This window comes from Amphiura filiformis, chromosome 5 (assembly GCF_039555335.1).
Source record: "Amphiura filiformis chromosome 5, Afil_fr2py, whole genome shotgun sequence".
NCBI lineage: Eukaryota > Metazoa > Echinodermata > Ophiuroidea > Amphilepidida > Amphiuridae > Amphiura > Amphiura filiformis.
In genome coordinates, this window is record NC_092632.1 from 33,321,981 (window position 1) to 33,347,105 (window position 25,125).

The 25,125-nt window shown below is 37.6% G+C and overlaps 1 protein-coding gene across 2 annotated transcripts; it reads left to right on the forward strand.

The window, feature by feature from the left end:
* Positions 1-258: 258 nt before the first annotated feature.
* Positions 259-22,530, forward strand: LOC140153005 (uncharacterized). Of its 2 annotated transcripts, XM_072175574.1 has the most exons (7): positions 259-381; positions 12,973-13,122; positions 14,604-15,617; positions 15,976-16,248; positions 16,924-17,025; positions 18,587-18,835; positions 19,099-22,530. In XM_072175574.1, exons 1-7 carry the CDS (start codon positions 360-362, stop codon positions 19,392-19,394), a joined length of 2,106 nt encoding a protein of 701 aa, XP_072031675.1. In that variant the 5' UTR covers positions 259-359; the 3' UTR covers positions 19,395-22,530. The 2 variants fall into 2 exon arrangements, with proteins under 2 accessions (XP_072031675.1, XP_072031677.1); XM_072175576.1 differs by lacking the exon at positions 12,973-13,122 and having other exon boundaries at positions 266-381.
* Positions 22,531-25,125: the final 2,595 nt, after the last annotated feature.

Below are 25,125 nucleotides of genomic sequence, written 5' to 3' on the forward strand. Positions count from 1 at the left end.
GACGAAGTACCGATAAAGTACTGACAAACATTTGTTTCTATTGTTTTTCCGACTCTACTGTATCATTTTTTTTGACACACACTGTATAGTAGAGTAGGCGTTTATGACATCAGCAAAATATTTACACTTGATATCGCAGTTTCGCTCTGCAAACGAAGCAAAACCAAAGTCAGTCAATATCCACGAACACAGGTCATTTGAGCTGCGCTGTTTGCCTTTCCACAATTAAATATAATTATTTAAATGCAACTAATTCTCACAGTAGTGAGTGTTCAAACAACTGTGGTGTTCCTGATTGCCAATGTTTGTATGTTAAGGGAAGCGGAAGACGGGTCATAGGTAAATAGGAAGTTATCGTCATGGCGTCTGCTGCACCTTCAGGTAAGAAATAAATTTGTAATAATTATGTGTATTATAAAGCTTATAAACTTTTAAGCTTTGCTTGAGCATTTGCTTGAGCCTGGTCCCATCAGGAGCCAAGCGCGTGTCCATCCAGACCCAACTCGTTAAACAACAATGATAAGTATTGCTCTCACAGGCCATCATGATCACTAAAGCGATGTTCGAACACATTTTGCTTAGGAAGAAACAATTTGTTAATTATTAATCTCTGAGTCTGAACACATTTATATATGATAATTTGTGACTTATATACAGTTTTCTTACACTACTTAAAGGGTGGGGCAATATTATAGGTGCCGTGAATTATATACGGGGGAGGGGGGCAAATATTTTTATATTTTTGGTAGGTCAAAGGGGATTAAACATTTTTGGCAGGTAAAAAGAGTGGGACAGGTGATTTTTGGCTGGTCTAAAGTGGGAGCAAGCGATTTTTAGCACAGATGTTTTGGGTGCCGTTTATATATACGCACTAGATGTAGGAACACCGTTTGCAACGGTTTCTGCTTGCTGCTGCGTGCTACGCTCGCATTTTATAAGGCAATCTCAGATTTAAAATTTTAAATTAATTTGGGTTACCCAAACATCTTACACGTGTAAAGGGGGGGGGGGGGGCAAAGAGTTTTCAGCACGTCAAACGGGGGCAAAGGTGTTTTGACACGTTAAAAGGGATGGACACTGCCAAGGAGGGGCGGAAGCTTTTTTTGGCAGACCATTTTGAGAATTCACCACCGCAGGGTACGCATAAATATTGCACAGCCCTAACAGCCAATCAACTACAAAACTATATAGGACCAAAGCTGTATGAGCTGACCAAGTAGTGACTAATAATAAATGGAGCTGACAACATTCACAAGGTGTGGGAGAGGGTCGATTTGAGCTGCTGAACCCACAGGCTGAACCTAAAGGGCATGATGCTGGTGATACAGGGTGAATCAAAATAATATGTACCCAAGCCATAAAGTGGGATTTCTCCACAATTTTCTCGAATTTTTACTTTTTGCACGGTTACATAACACCCAATCGTATATATTAGAAAATACCATGTGAAAGACCAAGCCTGGTTTTATTTTAATAATCACCCCATAGAGCTCCACGGCTAAGTGATTTTCTTTCATTTTACCTCAGGCTAAAATGATCAGAAAACCTACTTGACAGTTGTTAATAATATTATGTTTATTATAATAATTGTTAGCAAAGAATAACGAAATAAATATTTGACCGAAATCATACATTCTATTGTATGTTCTTTTTAAGAATTTACCTATTTGAATTTTTTTAACTACATCTCATTTGAAAAAGCTGAAAAAGACACCCGAAAACTAATACAGCACAAGTCTGATTTCTGCATATTTGGTACAAAAAATCATTCCACACGATACCTGAAATAAAATAATTTCCGTGTTAAGTTGTTCTGGCCAGTTTTATTGTTTTTAGACCTTCAGTGAAAAAGCTGAAGTCACGGCTCAAACAAAAGCTGAAAACAGGGGGGGCTTAAATATAGCTCAAATTGGGCTGAAAAGAAAAAGAAAACATGTAAATTTGAGCAAAAAAACCCACCTGATATTCACTAAAAAGCTGAGAAAAGTTTCAGGCTTATGTTTTAAACAATAAAAGGACAATAAGAGCGTGAGTAGACGTCAAGCATTGACTACATTGTACAACAATTAACTTTCTCTGGTTGATACATGTTGATTTGAAAATTTGTAGGCATAAAGCAATTCCTAAATTTAAATTTATGGTAAGAGAAAACAATATCCTATAAATGGCAGCGTAATTAGTTTATTCAGGGTGTCCACGATTCTAGAAAAACATTAGTTGGGCACTGCTGATAATTTTGACTCGCCCTGTACATGTTATTAGCCTATAAGTTAACCGTGGGTCACTGAATCATATGCGGGGGAATGCATTACCATTATTACGCTGGCATGGGGGAAAATAGACCCGCCCTGTCACCACATTCATTTGAAGCTATTTGAAATGTGTGTGTGTGGGTGTACAGCAGATGTAAAGCTTTTAAATTTGTGAAGAAACAAAACAATTTACTCGTGATGTTAAGGTATAACATTAGTCTAAGTCATTTAAAACTAGAGAGGTTCTCGGGCTTCGCGGTTCTCTGCTTTGGTGGTTTGTTTTGGTACTGAATGGTACATGTGTTTGGGTGATCATTGATGGTGTTTGTGATTGATTGGTTTAGGTTGGGTGATGTATGTTTTGTTTCTGTTCAGAACCTTGTGGGGATTTGGCGAGTCGATGGGTGGGGGTAATTAGTTAAATGTTTGTAAGAAGGGAAAGTGAGAGGTTAGAGAGTTAAAATGAGGTAGACGGTAGAGGTTTGTAAAGGTTGAAGGGAAAACATAGGAGCATGGACACTTGGCCTGGTGAAATAGTTGTTGAATAGAAGTTGAATGTATGTTTGTTGATGAATGAGACCGATTTGACCGAATTAATTACACGTCTGTCTGCAGTGGATACTTTGAAGGGAAGTGACGGCCCGGGTTGCCAAAAGATTTCAGCCCGAATTGCGGGTCAAATAATCGAAAAGTCGCCCAATTTTTCTCTTTACCATTGGTTTCTATGGGACATGAAATGATCGGAAGTCGCGGGAGCCAATGTTGAAAAGTCGCCCAATTTTTTTCTTAACCATTGGTTTCTATGGGACAGGAAATTGTCAAAAGTCGCGGGAAAATCTTCAAAAGTCGCCCAATTGGGCTACCAAATCGCGGGTTTGGCAATCCTCACTCACTGACGGGCGCATGTGACGCTTTCTTTGGCGTGGTGTAAACAAAAACATGGAATATAGCATAGGCGTGCGCAACATCATTTAAATTAATTATTATTTACCGATACAACATTGTAGGCGTTTCAATGTACAAAAACTTGTGTCATAGCGTTACGTAATCGCTATCATCATCATCAATTCGCTCAACACGATGAGTCATTCATCAAGTCAAGTACCAATTTCCTTGATGTGTTTATTATACAGGTTTGGGCAAAATCGATTTTTCTTTTATAATATCCCGTGGACGGCAATGCACAAAACGTACTACGCCATAATATAAATAAGGCTAAATAAAAATAAAATGATGTTTCCGGTAACATGCTCTGAAAAAATTGGGACGGAAGGAAGGAAAAAAATTATTTACACATACTGAAATTTCGACCCAATTTAACACTTGAAGGCTAGCCAATAGAAAAACAGTATGACTCGGGGTCTCAATCGCAAAAGCTCTTCTCATACTACACAAGTGTGTCGTACTGTCCAATATCATTTACCTACTCTCTGTCATTCACTGTTCTTGTCTATATATAAAAGCTTTTTCTGTTTGTGCAATTATAGAAAACTGCTACATACAATTTGGAAATTTATGCAATACAAAACACCAAACAGATAAAATAATATTTTGAAATGACCATAATTAGGGGTAGAAAAAAGTAAGGAGTCCAAACTCCAAATGGACCCTCTTATCTTAAATCCAAAAAATAGGGGTCCATAACCAAACTTTTGGGATCCAAAATAGTCAAATATAATATTAACTTGTAAACAGTTAATGACTTGAACGTGAAATCAATAAGTGTATATCAAACCAATTTTTTAAGTTTACCTGACTTGGGGATCAAATCTCGACAGAGGTTTCTTGCCAATACAACATTTTACTAATTTGACCTCAGATGACCCCTGGTGACCCCCAAATGACCTTACCAAAATATGGCTCTAAATGGTGACTGTATCCACCAAGTTTCATGCCCATATGACAGTTTTACTAATATGACCTCTGGTGACCCCAAAATGACCTTCAAAAAATTTGGCTCTAAATGTTGACTGTACTAACCATGTTTCATGCCCATATGACAGTTTTAACTAATTTGACCTCAGATGATCTCTGGTGACCCCAAATGACCTTCAAAAAATTTGGCTCTAAATGTAGACTGTATTAACCAAGTTTCATGCCCATATGACAGTTTTAACGAATTTGACCTCAGATGACCTCTGGTGACCCCAAATGATCTTCAAAAATTTGGCTCAAATGTAAACTGTACTTACCAAGTTTCATGTCCATATGACAGTTTTAACTAATTTGACCTCGGATGTGACCCCGAAATGACCTTAAAAAATTTGGCTCTAAATGTTCACTGTATTAACTAAGTTTCATGCCCATATAACAGTTTTAACTAATTTGACCTCAAATGACCTCTGGTGACCCGAAATGACCTTAAAAGAATTGGCTCTAAATGTTGACTGTACTAACCAAGTTTCATGTCCATATGACAGTTTTAACTAATTTGACCTCAGATGACCTCTGGTGACCTCAAAATTACCTTCAACAAATTTGGCTCTAAATGTTGACTGTATTAACCAAGTTTCATGCCCATATGACAGTTTAACCTAATTGACCTCAGATGACCTCTGTTGACCCCGAAATGACCTTCAAAAAATGTGGCTCTAAATGTTGACTGTATTAACCAAGTTTCATGCCCATATAACAGTTTTAACTAATTTGACCTCAAATGACCTCTGGTGACCCGAAATGACCTTAAAAGAATTGGCTCTAAATGTTGACTGTACTAACCAAGTTTCATGTCCATATGACAGTTTTAACTAATTTGACCTCAGATGACCTCTGGTGACCTCAAAATTACCTTCAACAAATTTGGCTCTAAATGTTGACTGTATTAACCAAGTTTCATGCCCATATGACAGTTTAACCTAATTGACCTCAGATGACCTCTGTTGACCCCTGAAATGACCTTCAAAAATGTGGCTCTAAATGTTGACTGTATTAACCAAGTTTCATGCCCATATGACAGTTTAACCTAATTTGACCTCAGATGACCTCTGTTGACCCTGAAATGACCTTCAAAAATTTGGCTCTAAATGTTGACTGTATTAACCAAGTTTCATGCCCATATGACAGTTTTAACTAATTTGACCTCAGATGACCTCTGGTGACCCCAAATGACCTTCAAAAAATTTGGCTCTAAATGTTGACTGTACTAACCAATTGTCATGCCCATATGTCAGTTTTTAATAATTTGACCTCAGATGACCTCTGGTGACCCCTAAATGACCTTCCAAAATTTTGGCTCTAAATATTGACTGTACCCACCAAGTATCATGCCAATGTGATGTGACAGTTTTGACTAATTTGACCTTTGGTGACCCCGAAATTACCCTCCACAAATTTGGCTCTAAATATTGAATCTACCCTATCAAGTTTCATGCCCATATGATAGTTTTTACTAATTTGACCTCAGATGACCCCTGGATGACCTTGACCCATTAACCAATACAAACTTGTTCTGTCTCGGGTCATGATGAACCCACCCACCAAAAAGTTTGGGTCAAATAATAATTGCCCTTGTAAAACAAACTGGGACATCCCCATACCCCCATTTAACATGTGCTTAATATCTGTATCATCCAAGTATCCTCATCTTCAATGCAACGTTCACTATTTATCGCTATGGAATTATATTTACATGTTGAAAAAGGTAGGCCTAGGGTTGAGTTTCTTGACGGGATAATATGCAGGCCTGGGCGAGCGGCATGAGAAAATAAATGTTGGTTAATCCTGAAATCTGCCAGGTTAGTTATTTTAATTTTTATTATATCGGTCCTGACAAAATGCACAACTTCCTCAACGTTTATAAATTGAAATGAACAGTCTTTTATTCATACTTGATAGGGGTTTATCGTTGAGTGTCTAGGACAAGATTACACAATTTTTCGGCCTACATCATTTTTATCATTTTAACTTTTTTATTACTTGCTCTTTTTAATACGAGCTTTATGGGAATTAGTTCGACAACAACACCGATTTAATGAGCGTTAGGCCTTTGTCTTATAGTGTTAGGCCTACTATTACCGTTTTTATCAATTTTTTTGAGGACACAGACAAAATACCCAGCAAACACAAAACGTTTTCGACATCATTCGCAAAAGGTTATAAAAGGTTGTCAGAAAACGTTTAAATGTCGGGTTATATAAAGGGTATATTAAGAGTATAAAACATTTTCATAACCTTAAAAACATTTTTGATAATCTACTGCTCAGCAAACAAAAATGTTTTACAGAAAACGTTTAAATGTCGGGTTATATAAAGGGTATAAAAACGTTTTAATAACATTCCAAAAACATTCTTGAAAACTTGATACAAAACATTCTAAACAGAATGTTATTTTGGGGTTGAAAAAATATTTGCGAAAAAATGTTTGCCCAAAATATTTTCAATAACGTTTTAAAAACGTTTTCATGACCTTTATATAAACCGACATTTAAATGTTATTAAAAGGTTTTGAAAAAACATTTTAAGAACATTTCTGTGTTTGCTGGGTTCAAACATTTTAACATAATGTTATTTAAGTATTGACACAATATTTGGCAAAAATGTTTGTAAAATAGTTTACAATAACATTTTTTGAAAACATTGAAAAATATTGTTGTATTGTGTTTTCATACAAAACGTTACGTTATCATGACTGATTAATGTTATTAAAACGTTTTTAGCTAAACCAAAAGCCAAAATATAACTTATTTAAAACGTTTTTGTGTTTGCTGGGTAGTTCAATAGTTTTTCAATAGTTGTAGGCCTACTTAATATTACGAGTCCTGCTGCACGCTGTTTTCATAAATAAAATAGTTGTGCATAGGCCTAAGCCTATATCGCGATAAATATTATCTATCAATTCAACTGTATTTCTTTAATCATTGAATGGCAGAAAGTCGGGGGAAAATAAAATAATGTGATTTCCAACAACTTCATATCAGAATTTCGACACGGACGACTCTTGAAAAATTTTATTTTTTCCAAAAGTGGCATAAATTATTTCATGTCAGAATTTCGACACGGACGACTCTTGAAAATTTTATTTTTTCCAAAAGTGGCATAAATTATTTTTTTGCGGCACCAAAAAGAGGGCGGGCGGGTTACCGGAAACCGAATTTTATTTTTAGTAGGCCTAACAAGATGAGTCATACATCATAGTTTATTGGTATCACATTGATACAACCTGATTGGTCCCCATATTTTACTGCTAGAAAGCCGATTGGTCAAAAAGCCACTTGAACATTTGCCCACACATTGATCAACCACCTTTTTATCACGACATGATCACGCGCCACGATTAGTGACAAGTAGGTCTATTACTAGTAGGGATTTTACGATTTCAATATTACATTCGCATGGACGGTCATTTTTTTTGCGGGGTCGCTAGGATTCTAGCGAGTAGATTTCTTGCAATATTTGGCTTATTTACCATCCAATTTATATCCTACAATGTACCTGTATATCATTAGCATATCAAGCGCGGCCCAACAAAAATAGTTTTGTGAGGTTTCTGATCGTCACGCTGAAACACTTTTAAGGACACAATTTTCTCCGTTTTCCCAGCCATTTTGTTTACTCGTTGTTAACGACGTAACTGATTAGTCTCGACCCCAGAGTGCAACGTGGCTGTATCGCGAACATGACTTGAAGACAGAAACCGGCTGTAAAAGAGGTGGGTCATCTCGCGAGATCTTGTGACTTGCATTGTTTCATCTCGTAAGGTCGATGGCTCAAAAATTATCTTTGAAGTATCACAAATTCCAAGTGTAAGGTACTTGGATACATTAAACAGGATAATTATGATTTAGAAATCAGATATGTGAGTACCAATTTTATATAAATTGACTCAATTGCAAAAAAAATGTTGCTACGTTTGTATAGATCCCAATGACACACACAGTGGCATAAGCCAGTCTCTGTGTACAAACGGCGTACACGAGACTGGCAAGTCTATACCACATCGTTACGACTCTAAAAGCGACCGAGTCAATGGGGGATATACTATCATGACTATTGGGCAACTTCCACTTGATTGGCCCTCAGCCAGTCTGAGATAGAAGTATAAATTCGTAACCAATGGCAACGGTAGGCAAAACCGGCTATGCACGACTATGTCAGGTATTAAAAGCGACTGCTATCTGTGCAGTACCGCGTGCGGTACTGCACACTTCCGCTCACAGTCTCCGCATGCGGAACTGCACCTTCCGTCACGCACTTCCGCATGCGGGACTGCACATCCCGACGTGCATTCCCGCATGCGGTGATGCAGGTCGGGATGTGCAGTCCCGCATGCGGTGATGCAGGTCGGGATGTGCAGTCCCGCATGGGGAACTGCAATATTTTTGGTGCATTTCCGTTAGGGGATGTGCAATATTTTTGGGTTTTAAGGGGAACTGCAATATTTTTGGTGCATTTCCGTTAGGGGATCTACAATATTTTTGGTGTTTATCCGCATGGGGATGTGCAATATTTTTGGTGCATTTCCGTTAGGGCATGTGCAATATTTTTGTTTTGTTTTCCGCATGGGGAACTGCAATATTTTTGGTGCGTTTCCGTTAGGGAATGTGCAATATTTTTGGTCTTTATCCGCATGGGGATGTGCAATATTTTTGGTGCATTTCCGTTAGGGTATGTGCAATATTTTTGGGTTTTTTTCCGCATGGGGAACTGCAATATTTTTGGTGCATTTCCGTTAGGGGATGTGCAATATTTTTGGTGCATTTTCGTTAGGGTATGTGCAATATTTTTTTGGTTTTTTCCGCATGGGGAACTGCAATATTTTTGGTGCATTTCCGTTAGGGGATGTGCAATATTTTTGGTGTATTTTCCGCATGGTTGTTTGTTTTTGGTTTTATTTGTTTTTTATTTGTAGGCCCTGCGGCGTAGAAAATATTATCACATGCATATATAAGGCCTACTATCGTTTTACTTTGACTATTAGCCTATTGTGAGTTTTGCTTCATTTGCTGTAATTAAAAGAAAGTGTTATAAACTTTAAAGTCTAGTATTCTCCCAGGAGTATTCTACGAGTTTTATTATATTAAAATATTATTGCACGTCGCTTAATGATAAGTAGCTATTGTGATGAATCTATTTAGTGACCATTGTAATAAACTTGACATTGTGTCCATTTTATTCATGTTAGAAGCTGCCCAAGCGGGAAATTTCTCAAGTGGATCAATTTACGCAGATCTCAAACGATGCCCATGAATAACAGCGGCGAGATCAGAGAAGGGTTTTTTGATGTTTACGAAAAGGACATCTAAAACTGAGACGAAATAGGTATTTTCGTCTCGGATCTAAAATATCTAAATTAAGATAAACGTAACAGGCGTCGTACAGGCGTCAACATTGGGGGGGGGGGATTGTATGGAACCCTGGCAAAATATTATGGGGTTTAGCCTTAGCCCCTCATCCCCCGGGATCTACGCTTATGGCAAAATCTGTTTTTTGTTCGCATTACCGCATGGGGAACTGCAATATATTTGGTGCAGCTTTACATGCGATATCATGATATAGTAAAAGCTATATTAAACAAACCATACACCGGAACATGGAAACATTACAAACATTTCAAATTATTAAATGATGCTTAATCGTTATTCTTTATATAATATACAGGGCAAAGAAGAATTATGCATCGCACACTAGCACATTTAAACATGAATTTACAAATGGAAACATAACATGCATATGCAGACATACCAGACTAAAAACTATAACCCCTCATTAAAGCTCTCATAATCATATAGGCCTAATGGTATAAATTATAATATGCACACATTAATAGACAAGCGGCTAGGGGACGCAGGGGTAACCTTGTCAATCAAATACTTCATCTATTGTGTCCAATACTTAATCCGATATAAGTGATCGATGTATATCGATAAAAAATAGGATCAAGATCATGGAATTAAGCTATGGCGGCGCGCTTTAATACTTTATGAGGTGAATATTCAAAAACATTTTGATCAGTTACTGCAAATATTCTCAAACTTAGGGCTAAACATTTTGATAACTTACTGCAAATATTCTCAACATAGGGTGACAAAATATTTGGCCAAAAATGTTTGCAGAAAATATTTTCAATAACATTTTGAAAACATACAAAACGTTTTAAATGTTTTCATGACCTTTATTTAACCCGACATTTATGTTATTAAAACGTTTTTACCAACACCAAAACCCAAAAATATAGGCCTAACCTGTTAAAATATAAAATTGTGTACATATTTTAGGCCTGACTCTGCCGACCTTTGGAGAAGACTTTATTTTTAATTACAACAATGAAACTATATGCAGAAATTTCGAACAAGACTTTCTTCTTTAAAAATTTCAATAAATGAAACATGTACAACATACTGTAGGCCTACGTATCCGGAACTGTGCATCTCGTCTTGCATTCCCTCATCATGCGGACATGCGAAAAAACATGTATATCCCGCATGCGGACCTGCACCAAATATATTACATTCCCGCACGCGGACATTCACATTAAATGCATGCGGAACTACACCAAATATTTGACAGTTAAGCACGCGGGCATGCGAAAAGATATGTTCATTACCGCATTCGGAACTGCACCAAATATTTTGCAGTTCCGCATGCGGACATGCAACAAAATAGGTATGACAAAAATTTAGTAGGCCTACATTCGTGGTGAAAAATACGTCAGGCTCTTAGGTGTTTTTACTTTTTTTAGTAATTAGTTTTAGACAATCAATGATCGTCGCATGTAATTAATGTCGCATTTTTGTATTTAAAAGAGAGTCTTGTCCGAAAGGTCGGCATAGTATAGAAACCTAGCTAATAGTTATTGTATAAAATTAATTTTATTAAAATCAAATTCACACGCCTCTTTAATGATGACTATTATATATTCAACTTGACATTGTGACCACTTTCTATTAAAGTTCCAACGGAGAATTTCTCAAGTGGATCGATTATCAATCAATTTACGGAGGATAGTAATTTAATATAATTTAAATATTGCACATCCCCATGCGGAAAAACACCAAAAATATTGCAAATCCCCTAGCGGAAATGCACCAAAAATATTGCAGTTCCCCTCGCGGAAATACACCAAAAATATTGCACATCCCCATGCGGAAAAAACACCAAAAATATTGCACATCCCCCTGCCGGAAATGCACCAAAAATATTGCACATGCCCTGGCGGAAAAACACCAATAATGTTGCAGTTCCCCTAACGGAAATGCACCAAAAATATTGCACATCCCCTGGCGGAAATACACCAAAAATATTGCACATCCCCATGCGGAAAAACACCAAAAATATTGCACATCCCCTAGCGGAAATGCACCAAAAATGTTGCAGTACCGCATGCGGTAGTGCACATCCCGACCTGCATTACCGCATGCGGGAATGCAGGTCGGGATGTGCAGTTCCGCATGCGGGACTGTAAACGGAAGTGTGCAGTACCGCACGCGGTACTGCACAATTCCGCGTCCCAAAAAATAGTTCACTATGTGCACGACTATATGGACCAACCTCTGGTTGGATCGCACGGAATACAGAGTTGCCAATGCAGATTAATAAGGTATAATATTGGGTGACTTTGTGAACGTCCAACTAAATTAGTACAATTCTGAATACTTCGTTATTCTTTTTGTAGATGTCGACTACCATTCAAATTTAATAGGTTTCATCATTAGCACACACTTGACATATCCTGAAAGTGTCACTGAAAAAAAATACTTCGTTTGTCTGCTTTTTTGTATACAAGAAACACATGAGACATCTGTTTGTGTGGACTTTGTGCAAGGAGCCCAAATCCCCACAATAAAACAGTGTAATATCACTGTTTCCCATATCGACTTTTGATCAAATCAAGCACTATCAAAGACACTATTCTGATTACCAATGACCACCAAAACCTTTGCAGCTCTTTGCAATGGATCTTGAGATAATTTGTCATATAAAACAGTGATCATAAACTATACATATACAACCCATAAAATTAGGTCATTTAAACCATAGATTTAATATACTTAGATAGCCTAATCTATGTTTAAACACAAGCTTCTTCTGCATCCTGCTTGACTAGCTGGAATTTATAATAATGGTCGAAATAAAAACATATCGTGATTATCAGTTAATTAATTAATTATCATTTTGCAAGTGGTTTCAGTTACTACATATGGTGCTGTGGAAAAGTTTCATTTAAAAGTTGATGTCACTATATATATTATACTAAATCCGCCAGAAAAGAATGCAATGGGCTTATGAGAACAATGTTAGCAGCAGGCAGCATAGTCATGCCTGTTTGAGGGCTGTGCAATAATCATGCCCTCATGGGGCACCAAGCACCAGGTACACATGAAAGACAACCACATGTGCCAATCAGTGTCAAGCTTTCTGATATCCTAATACGGTATTGTTAACACTAGTTGTTCTTAGTTGTTCGTTTCTGAACAATAGAGAAACAAAAACTGAAAACTTGAGAAAGCCCATTGTTATTTTATATGAGTGACTCTTTTCTAAAATAATCAGGGGCATGTGAATATACAGATAGCCATGTTGACCGGCCATATTGGTTCCTTTTGTATGACAACATTGAAAATGTAAATACACGTCGTCTTCTGTAAGTTAACCTCACTTCTCAAGTTGTAAATTGCTTATAATTGTATCACAATAAGTCATACATTTTTTTATCTTCATCTTTTTTATCTTCATCTAAGACCTCAAAATCAAATCGATTATATAACTTTTCGTTGATTTGAAGGTAATGATGACCACCATAATGGCGCAACGCATAAGAATGAGAAACACGATGCTACCATCATTAGATGGAATCGAGATCATCATGAAGTGTCCATCCAATCTCGTGGTGCTCCGCAAACCGAGGGTACAGGCTCAATGCAGCCAGGCTCTCGTGAGTATTGTATGGCAAAGTTTATGGCAAGCCACATCATTCATAAATGCGAGTTTTGCCCGCTATACTGGTCGAGGAGCCCGCTATACTGGTCGAGGAGCACGCTATACTGGTCGAGGAGCCCGCTATACTGGTCGAGGAGCACGCTATACTGGTCGAGGAGCACGCTATACTGGTCGAGCAGCACGCTATACTGGTCGAGGAGCACGCTATACTGGTCGAGCAGCACGCTATACTGGTCGAGTTTCACCACGCCGAACGGCGAGTTTTCACCACGCCGAACGGCGAGTTTTTCTGACGTCGATCTAAAATATTCACGTAGTATAATAATAATAGGCCTACACGTAGTATAATAAGTTTAAAAACAATTTTGCAATATGAAGGCAATATCGTGTTTTACAACCCACTGTTTTTGGCTCCAAAGTTGGACTCACTCGCTTACTGAAAATTGGTCGCTCTATGAAAAATGACAGGCCTATCAGGTGTTGCCCTTTGAAAATGTGACTGAAGTTCTGTTTAATGTGTAAAAATGGAAAATAAATTGGAAATATCATAAATGAAATGAAAGGAAAATTGTGCTGTGTTTTATTTTAAAGGTTCAGATCTCTTTTCTTTTTCGTATTAGGCCTATAAATTAACGTGAAAATGTTCCCGCTCTTTTCTAGTTACCGGTATTCCTCTTATCATTCTTGACCAGATAGCTCGTGATTTGAAAACCAATAAATATTGAAAGATAAAAAAATATATTAGGGGTTAGGGCAAAACAACCTGATACCTGATATATAACTAGTCTCAGAACAAACAAACATGATGTATATAGGGCCTATCATTTTTCCGTTTACGTACCGGTATAGAGCGACCAATTTTCAGTAAGCTATGGAGTCCAACTTTGGCGCCAAAAACAGCGGGTTGTAACAATCAGGAAAGTGTTCGTGTTCCTGTTACAATATTGCAGACAAGTTTACCAAAATTGTTTTTATACATTATTATAAATAAATCCTACATGTAGTATTTTTCGTGAACTATAAGTATTTTAGATCGACGTCAGAAAAACTCGCCGTTCGGCGTTGTGAAACTCGCCGTTCGGCGTGGTGAAAACTCGCCGTTCGGCGTGGTGAAAACTCGCCGTTCGGCGTGGTGAAACTCGACCAGTATAGCGTGCTTCTCGACCAGTATAGCGTGCCGCTCGACCAGTATAGCGTGCTCCTCGACCAGTATAGCGTGCTGCTCGACCAGTATAGCGGGCTCCTCGACCAGTATAGTGGGCAAAACTCGCATTTATGAACGATGTGGCTTGCCATAAAAGTTAGAGAACTCGAAAGAGCTCGTTGAGTTATTTAAAATCAACATTGTGGGCGGCAATGGGATAGATAAATTAGCAAAACAAAAACAAAAATACAAACGATATTATTTTAATGATGACGAAAAGGAGAGAGAGGCAGGCGAAATATAATAATATATATTTTGTTATTTTCTTTCAGATATGGAGAAGCTGGTGAATAAATTCAAAAATGTCAATAAAATCGGCAACAAGTTCAGCAAGTTGCGCAAGAAGGTTCCCAAAGCGCCAAAAGTTCTTAAAGACGTTCAACCAGATATAAAAGAAACATTGAAAACACTAGATAGTTGTTCAGATTTTACTTGTAAGGAGGCCGCAGATGCTTTGGAGTATCTAAGTCATTTATCTGAAGTTGAAGATAAAACTTTGCGTAAGAACATCGCAACATATCTCTTAGAACAGAATTATTGCCCTTTGTTTATTAGGATAGCTACAAATCTTCAAAAGAGCAGGCAAGATGGAGAATCGGCAGCCGATCAACAGTGGTTTTATAATCTAATGGTTCTTGAATCTGCGTACGCAAATTTCGCTTATGAATGTCCAGGACTTGGTCACGAATTTGGTCTTCAGAATGGTCCAGATGTTTTGTTCAAAGATCTGAAAGAAATAAAGCAGACCTTGGCAAATCCAGCGGTGGATTGGGCATGCGATATAGCAACCGCATCACTTGGAGTTTTGCACAGCTGTTTTTACGCCAATGTTGAAAATCGCGAAATCTACAAACAAGCAAACGCTGCAGAGATTTTGATGGGTTATTGTGAGACAAATAATATGGCTGCAAAAGCAACATCAATTCTTCTGCTTTTATACATCACAGGAGATTTAAGTAGTGATTTCTTGGATGGCAATGTGGACTGTGTAGGCCATATGACTGAACTGTTGAAACAGGCGGTGCAGAATAAGGACCACACTGTTGCTGCAGGTAATAGCCGATTGTCTGCCCGGGAGCTGCTCAATTGTTTAAACCTTATGGCTGTCAATGATGCTAACAGGGAGGAGATAGAGAAACGTGGAGGTGTAGTGTCGATGAACAGAATGTTACAACCTGATTTTTCTGAGGAAGAACAGAGGATTTCAGCAGTCGGCCTGTGGAATCTGGCAACGGAGTCTGTCAGACGCAAAGCCTCATCGGCCACGGTGGCAGATATAACTAAGTGTAGGTGAAACATATGATTGCAATTTTTGTAAAGGGGCAGGTCCAGGGGGGATTTTGTGGACCCCCTTTCAAAATCTGGATCCGCGCCTGGATCATTTCATACTTATTAAGATCAGGTAAGACAAATGAATAAATATACTCTGAGCGAAACTCAGCATAATACCAACTCTTTCTTATGCTACGATTTCCTGTATCTTATTTTTGTCGTAATATATTACGAATACTCATAGTATGCTGCAGTGTGGTTATGTCCAAGTTGTGGTGTTTTAAAAGTCAGCAACGTTGTTACAATAGTCGAGACAAATAGTCTGTTATATTAGCTTAATAACAAAGCATTATTTTCATGTTATGTTAACAGCTTTAAAATCACTCAAGAAATCAGCAAATAAAGCTCTTCGAGAAGCCAGTACATTTGCCCTATGGGAAATAGATGATCGATTGAAACAAAAACCAGGTCATAGGACTAGAGAAACGGGAACCGAACCGGAGCCGTCGATATGCAGATCTAACAAGCCCAAAGTACCCCACGTTATGCTTAGCTACCAATGGAGTTCGCAGAAACGAGTACTTGAAATCAGGGATGCACTTGTGAAAGCCGGGTATAAAGTATGGATGGACGTTGATAAAATGAGTGAGTACATAAATCAATAAATATGTATAAAGATGTATCCATTTTGAAATTTCCTTTCATCAAACATATCTGTATTCTGGTCGGGCTACGACCATGATTTTCCAACACGCACATTGTCTTTTTCACTCATCGAGATGAAGTCTGCGGTAAATAAATGATATAAAATTTCTCCAGGTTCCGACCATTGATCATAGAAATGCGACCTTGCAACATGCTGCTCCCAACTTCATTTTGCCACCTCATTTGCACACCATTGCAGCATCACACAGATGGCTTCTGTTTTATCCATCTGCAGCGTTTTACAGTGGAGAATGTTTTTTTGTTACCGTATGATCTAATCGTGCTCATGTTTGGTCTGAAACGTAGGAATTTGTTGTGGTTCTAAACTCAATTATATCGTTCGGATGCATGTGGCTGGATTCCTTTCAAGTTATGATCAGTGTCAGTGAGTGACTGATAGGAGTAATATAACTTAGAGAGTAAAGAAACGGAGGCAAGCGATTATTTTCGGAAAATGCTACTGTGCAATGGGTACTGATAAAAGATCACACGAAACTTGAGTGGATTTCGGCGTTTGGCAGGATAATGTAGTCGTAGCGCAAATATGTAAGCACATATAATATATGTACCAACATTTGAAAGCCGTTATTTATAATAAAATATTATATTTTGCAGAGGGCAACATTCTCACTGCAATGGCTGATGCTGTCGAGAAAGCTGCTGTTGTCGTGGTTTGTATGACCATGAAGTACAAAGACAGCTTGAACTGCCGTTCAGGTAAGATACAGCTAAGCTTTCTGCATGTTTAATTCTGGTATTCTCGATGTCTTCGTAACTCGACATTCATATTGCTCTGCAAACTTGATAGCCGCCGGCACCCATTCCAATCAAGTATTTGTTGTTACTATTAGCAAAATGCTCTGCCCATAATATGGTGGTGATCTCCCAAATTGTCTAAATAGAAATGAGCTCTCCTGTATGTGGCATCCGCATCAACTCTTCGTTTCTATATAGAGTATAGACTGACCTCAATGTCTCCCTTGTTAGATGGCACTAAGGCGTTTGTGTAGTCCTCACAAGGTTACCATCCATACGTATCTCTTGCAACGTTTGTGGTAGCTGCCACACTTCCCCAGTCCAATTCTTGATATCGTCTGTTCATGTTATTGTTGGACTGACGTCCGTTTCCTCAGGTCAATCAGTTCATATCTATTACCACAGTCAAGAGCCCGGAACTAGGGTCGTGTCGTAGATTTTAGTGATTATGCCTCCAACGAAACTTAACTTCCCTGCTGCATGCCCAGAAATCCTGATGAAGGCTTCTCTCGTAAGTTACTCAGAGTCAATACATTGGGGATAGACCAAGGCAAAGTATTCTCTCTATATGCTGACCCACTCAGTGTTACTTCTACTTTTCGTTACTTCTGCGGATTATTGTATCTTCATAAATGTGTTGATCAGATCAGTCTTTTTTTACTTCACGAAACCCATCTTCTGCTTGAGCTCAATTATCCCGACCCATTGCCCACATTATGGCACGGTTGTTGGGGTTGTTTGATGTGATCATTTATTAATTTTTCTAACAAAATATTAGGCCTATATAATGTTCAATTCTAGACCTGGACAATACCAACAGCTATCACACTAATATACACAATATTTTTAGCTATTTTTAACATAGCGGTTCGTTGCTATGTCAAATAATTTAAAAAAAAATGCTTTTTTATGGTAAATTGTGCATTTGTGTGTAAATTGAGGGCGCTATTTAAATATTTGCCAAATAATATGACTTGTTCCTTACATTTCATGATAGATAAACAGTTTTGTAAGTCTTTTTCTGATGTTCTAATAGCATTATACAAGTGTCTCCCTAGTAAAGATGCAAACAAGATCATTTAAAAATTATTAATTTAAACTTCAACACTACTTATTTCGCTTATTTCGAGGAACTTCCTCGTCATCAGCCGATGTTGTTGACTCTGATGATTTCTTGGAACGGCTAGCGACCAAACTGATCAGGTGACATCACACTTGATGACGTCAGCTTCATCATTGTTCAACTTTTCTTTAAAATGACTCAGTTTTACATGCCATCAAACAACCGTGATGGATATTCATGATCATTATGATAGCATAGAACCGTTGGAGGTATTCCAAAGGTGCGTCAAAAGGGATCAACATGTGATGGTCTCACTTTTTTAAGGATTCCTTTGACAATATTTGAGCTTCTTTATCTCAAATTTGTATTCGATTTCAGAAATTTACGAATCATCGTCTCAACATTAATAGTGATCATGATGGTAATAATTTAATTAATTTCTATTTTAACCTGAAACAGAAGCCAGTTACGCTTACAAGCACTCCAAACCAATCGTCCCTGTTATCTTGGAAGAAGGTTACAAACCAGATGGGTGGTTAGGTCTATTTGTCGGTATGCAGTTATATTATGAACTGCATTCTAATGAGCTTATGGAGCAGAACTTGCCAGCATTGATACGAGATATCGGTAGGAGAGGTGCTGCTACTAAACTAGCTGATACCTGTATGCCAGAGTTCGAACAATCTGAAGAGGGTGATTTTAACAAAGGTAGGGCCGTTTTTTTAGTGGTGCAAAAGTTTTACCGATTTCATAAAGGGCCAGGCGATTGTTTCTCGGTCCTACGTTTTGTGACAATAAAGTAAACCTCTGGTACTTTGAGAAACGGCGTTTTACTATAGACTAAAGCCGGAACTAAAAACGTGTACTTAACTGACTTGTCCGATCGATTACAAAGTAAGATAAAGGAAGTTTTTCTCCTTGATTTGAAGTGAATGAATGGATAATTCCGAGTGATACATTATATTTTACAGATGAAGTACCACCTACAATGCGCAAGATGTCAACTGTATCAACATCTAGTGTCAGTGAAATCCAAGATTGGACAACTCAACGCGTCCAACAATGGTTCAAAGAAAACGGTCTGCAAGAATTGTGTTCTCCTCTGGATTTTTGTGATGGTCAACATCTTCAAGATATGTACATTAGGTACAAACAAGCACCGGACACATTCCGGAATGACTTGAAATCAGACTTGAAACTGTCATTCACAGCCAGTGTTAAATTTACTACTGCACTAGAGAAACTGCCCAAAGATCTCCAACAATAATGCTTGACCAGGTTGACATTGAAACATGATGTTCTTTCAAAACTTTGTTCTTTCAATTTCAATATCTCACAAACAGTTGACTTTAAATTGGTCCCTAAAACTGAATCCTTAATTGCATGCCCATGAATAAGACGTGAATAAATGGAAACTTAACTTGCTGTTGACATAATTGCAAGCTTTACTATTACAGTTGGTGATAATGTCAATAATGGCAGGACTCTTAGCCAGGGCAGGAGTGAGGGCCCATCCGTGATAATCAACTTTTGAAAAGCACCCTAAACAAGGATTTAACCCGTGGCTAAAACAATACCCTAAACAGGTGTTTTCACACCCTAAACAAGGATTTTATTCCTTGCATCAAATTTCATACCCTAAATTTCATTCCGCGTATTAGCAATTGCAATTTTGCTACCCTTTTTTTTCAATATTTCATGTTTTTGACACCATAAACGTGTTACGCGCCTGCCCACGAAAAACTACCCTTTTTACGCGTTTCCATTATCGCGGATGGTGTACATGCCACAATGGGAGTGACCCCCCCCCCCCCGGGTGAGGGCATCCTCCCAGGAAAATCACATCAAATCCAACCAAACTTTAAAGATATGCAAGAGTTAAGACTAGTGTAAAGTAAAGACTTTAATGATGAATTCTGCAGCTTGAATAATAAAGCTGTATAATCTGTCATTAGAAGATTTCTGTGCTGGATTTGAACTTGCTAGTAACCAGTTTTTACTTGAATTTGTTCTTAAGCTATAACATACTGCTCGTTACATTTTTTTATTAGTCTGTTTTGATTCAACCTCTGTGGACTCTGGAATTGTTAATTGTTGGCCATCAAACTGTATCTACTTCTGAACGTTCTTTTTCCTTGTCATTGGTTCAGTGTGTCTGCCTGTGTGCTCTTTTACATGAAGGATAAACCCAACATTCCCCCAAATCTCCAACCAAAAATGTCAACATTGGCTCAGTGAGTAGCAGTGGTTCATATGATCAAGTTTAGTGGTCATACTCATAGTATGTCATCTGAAATAGAAGTATACATGTAGTATCTGGATTTTCACAAAATGACCTCTAATAACCCCTACATGCCCCTTGACCCCTCCTTGTGCAACACATATTTTGGGTCAACTGTTCTTCTGACCAAGCATCTGTAACATTTAAAAAAAGAATGATTTACATAAGAGCTTAGTTATTAATGGTCACTGGTCAGCATCAGTGAACTTTACTGTAGCATTTACTGACATGACTTGGTAGTTAGGATTGGGAACTACAATCTTGGAAATAAGTCTTGGAACACTTTTGTGTCAAGAACTAAAAACTGACGCCCCCTCTCCCCCGCGAATGTTGGGAAATGCCAATGTCTTCAGCAGTTTTTCAAAGTGTTCCAACATTGATTGCTGGGGAGAGGAAGGGTAAATCATTGTTGTATGATATGTCATGTTTGTTTAAAACCAAAATACACGTCACTCCCATGATCATTGCAAATTCTACATGGAATTACAACAACGTGTACCAAGTGTTCCAAGGACTTTTTTCCAAGATTGTCTCTGGTGAATGCAAACTATTTCATCTAAATTTCGTTTTCGTCTCATAACTCAAAAACGAAATGTTGATAAAGACATTGGTTTATTACTTTATTTAGGTAGTGGTCACTGAAAATGCCCCCATGCCAAATCTCACACATTTCGTAATTCACAGGGCTCTAAATTGCACAATAGCTTTTCAAATTTAGTTTTCGTCTCATAACTTAAAAACCAAACGTCGTATGAGCTTCATATTTTATTAGATTTGGGAGTAGATTATGTGCTTTTGAATCATAATAAAATTGATGATAACAAGTTTGGTTTATTTAAGGAGTGGTCACTCAAAACATCCCTAATGCTAAATGACACACATTTCATAATTAGGGCTCTAAACTGCACGAAACTGATTTGCCTAACTCAGTTTTAAAATTAATTTTGAAAGTTAAACTTTACTGTATTTGTCAGATATGTGAATGAGTGTTAGAAAAATAATTTTAAAAAAGTTGTAATTGAATACCGCATATAGTTTGATTTGAAGTAAATAAATAATGAGATATGGCTATCTTAACAGCATTAACTTTTTGGACATAATGTACATCTTCATAAGATAGCAGTTTGTGTTTCACAATGTCACTGTGTGTAAAGTAAGGCGATAGAAACAAATTACATGTAGTTCGATCTTCTGATCGACCATCAATGCTTGGTCAATCCTTATTATTTATGAAATCAGTTAATTAACTATTGTTAATTGTGATACAATAGTAATTTGTGTCTGTAGTGATACCAGACCAATATAAATTTAGCATTAATTCTGATTAATTAGTTGATAGTTCATTAATAACATTAACAAGCATCGAAGCAGCATCGACGACCGATCAAAAGATCGAACACATTTGTTTCTGAGCCTACACTCGCATTACAGATTCATACTTCACAATTTTATTCCAAAATAAATACTTTTACTTCAAATTAAAGTAATTGCACCCATATCATATATACATACATACATACAAACATATTATAACAGGCATATGTTGCATGTCTACATACCGTCGTTTTTCTTTGTTCTCAGACAAAATGAAATTGGACTCAGTATCATGCAGTTTAAATTGCTAATTACAGAGTGTAGGTTAACATAGGGGGTGTTTTCAGTGACCAGTCACTAAATTAACCAATTTCTGTCACCAATTTTATTATGATTGAAAAGGACATCATCTACTCTCAAATCGTGTGCAATATGAACCCTTTGCGACATTCCGTTTTTGAGTTATGAGACGAAAACCAAATTTAGATGAAATATTTTGCTTTCGCCAGAGACAATCTTGGAAATAAGTCTTGGAACACTTTTGTGTCAAGAACTAAAAACTCACACCCCCTTTCCCCCATGCAATGTTGGGAAATGCAAATTCTACACGGAATTACAACAAGTGTTCCAAGGATTTTTTTCCAAGATTATAGGTGGATAGGGTCTGTAACTTCTTTGCAAACCCTTACCCTAAGCTCACTGATTCACAATACCCATATAATGTAATATTTGTATCATAATTTTCTGATGGTTATAGTAGATAATATATATTCAAAATAAGAGTACATAAAATATTACTATGACACAACTCGTTTTCTATCAGTATTCAGTATCAATTTAATTCAAGTAATTATCAAACAATTGCATTAAACTTGGATGTAGTAGTTTAACAATAATTGGGTTGGCATAATAACTCAATCTATCTACTAACCCTAACACTGACCCATGCTTTTTGCTATCGAAAGTAAAAAAAGATCCGAATTTTTCAAGAAGAAGAATTTTTGACTTGGCACCCCCGGGATTTGAACCTTTGACCCCCCGCATGCCAGCCGCACGATCGCGGACCGGTAGCTATTCTGGTTATTGCTGCCCGGCCAGCAATTCCGTGAGCATTTGACACTTAGGGAGGGTGATTGCGTCATCGCAGACCCTGGGATGCATGCATGCGCTGAATTTTTCATCATGGTATTCTGTGGTATTTTTGGGTGTAAGGGTTAACATAGGCTCTAATCTGGAAAAATACATCTTAACTTACCCTAACACTAACCCATGCTTTTTGCTATCGGAAGTCAAAGAAGATCCGAATTTTTCAAGAAGAAGAATTTTTGACTTGGCACCCCTGGGATTTGAACCTCTGACCCCCTGCATGCCAGCCGCACGATCGCGGACCGGTAGCTACTCGTGAGCATTTGACACTTAGGGTGATTGCGTCATCGCAGACCCTGGGATGCATGCATGCGCTGAATTTTTCATCGTGGTATTCTGTGGTATTTTTGGGTGTAAGGGCTAATAGTTGCCAAGAATAAATAACTAGGTGTAGTGTAGGCCTAGGGTCGGAGGCCATTTGTATTTTAAGTTGCATATCATCCACATACAATGCGCGCTACGCGAGTATCTCGCTTAAGCGCGCTACGCGAGTATCTCGCTTAAAGTACTGTTGCCAAGAATAAATAACTAGGTGTAATGTAGGCCTGGGGAGGCCAGTTGTATTTCAAGTTGCATATCATCCGTGATACAATGCGCTACTGCGAGTATCTCGCTTAAGGGCATGCTACGCAAGTATCTCACATAAAGTATCAAAAACAGCAAAACTGGGGAAAAAGCGTACCTTATTCGCACAGATGTTACGCGAAAAGGGTTGCTAAACCGGTTCAAATGAAGATAACATTCTGGGCAAAATTGTACTCAAAAATCCTCAGCGTGTGCTTTTACATGCACATTGGTTTTTCTGCAGGCCTCTTGACTGATCGCTACCAGCGGTTTTAGGTGTGTTAATCCATCACGACTCATAATAAATACTTGCTTAAAGTAGGAAAGCAACCGTGTAGTACCTTGCTTTGGGTCCATTTTACACTAATGAAAAATACTTGCTTTGGGTACTTGAAAGTCATTGTATGTGGGTGATATACAACATGAAATATAAGTGTGCCCCCCCCCCCAGTGTGTAAAATGAATGCATTTTCAACATGTTACAATTTAGTTTGCCAACTGTAAAAGTGCTGCTTAAAATAACACTAAATAAATCCAACATGGAGCATCAACAATGGAATGTATCTTCTTTTCTTCTATTATTAGGCTATCTACAAATGACCTCAAATTTCCAATTTTCTAAATTTCTAAATCTATATGAAAGTAACATATTTGTAAATAACATTTCTACTTATTCATCTAACTATTTTTACAGTTTCTCATCAATATAGGTATGGCATACATGTGTGGGAAATAACAGAGGATGATTTAACAACTTCCCATCATCCATTGCAAAAGTGTTTTCACCAGGGTTTCAAGTCAATCAACTGCTACCGTGTGAATTGAGCTACCAAATCACATTGAAAAGATGGTGTTTTCAAACTGTCAGTGTTGTACTTACTGACTCAGTCGATATGACAACAAGAGCTCTATTTAATTCAAGAGTTGAGAACCAGAAGGCCTTGACTCACATTTTGGTTAATTTTGAGATTTTGGTACCATACCAAAATAATCCTTTACTCTCACAATTCGTAGAACCATAAAACATTAACTCAAAAATATACAAACAAGCAGGCCCATGGACAAGGAGCAGTGTGGGGCCCTTCCCCCTTTATCAGCCCTATCCCTAACCTATATAGTCGTAGGTCATTTTCGCTTTTGCTCGGGCCCCTGAACACTCAGGGCCTCTGGTCTTTGTCCATTCTGTTTATCCGCTTGCGACGCCCCTGCATACAAGGGAAGAGGCTTATATGCATTGTACAGTGTACACTGGAACATAGAAACATTCAAACAAAAACAAAACAAAAACTGAGCTACATGCATTTTACATTTTAAGCCTACATTTTGTATTAAACTCTACATAATGCCCGATGTACATTGCCAAAATAATGTTACAAATAAATTGAAATAATTAGTTGGATTAATAAAATATATATATCCAGAATACATTATACAATCATGTTTGCATAGACTAAAGTATGAATTACATTTTGATACAAAATACATTATCAAACTATTCAATCACAATGCATAGAACCTGAATAATGGAAGGCACACAATTACGGATGATACAATATTAAAAGTACATCATACATGTATAGTTCAAAGGTATCATAATTCATTTTTAATTTATAAAATAAATGACAAAACATATAATATGTACAGATTTCAACTCACACTTACATATATGTACATTCAAACTTATATACATGGA

Bases quoted from the DNA above. Each gene is read 5' to 3' on its own strand.
- LOC140153005 (XM_072175574.1), top strand. From the start codon at position 360: ATGGCGTCTGCTGCACCTTCAG. The intron at 13,123-14,603 runs GTGAGTATTGTA...ATTTTCTTTCAG, and splicing joins CTCAATGCAGCCAGGCTCTC to ATATGGAGAAGCTGGTGAAT. The intron at 17,026-18,586 runs GTAAGATACAGC...AACCTGAAACAG, and splicing joins CAGCTTGAACTGCCGTTCAG to AAGCCAGTTACGCTTACAAG.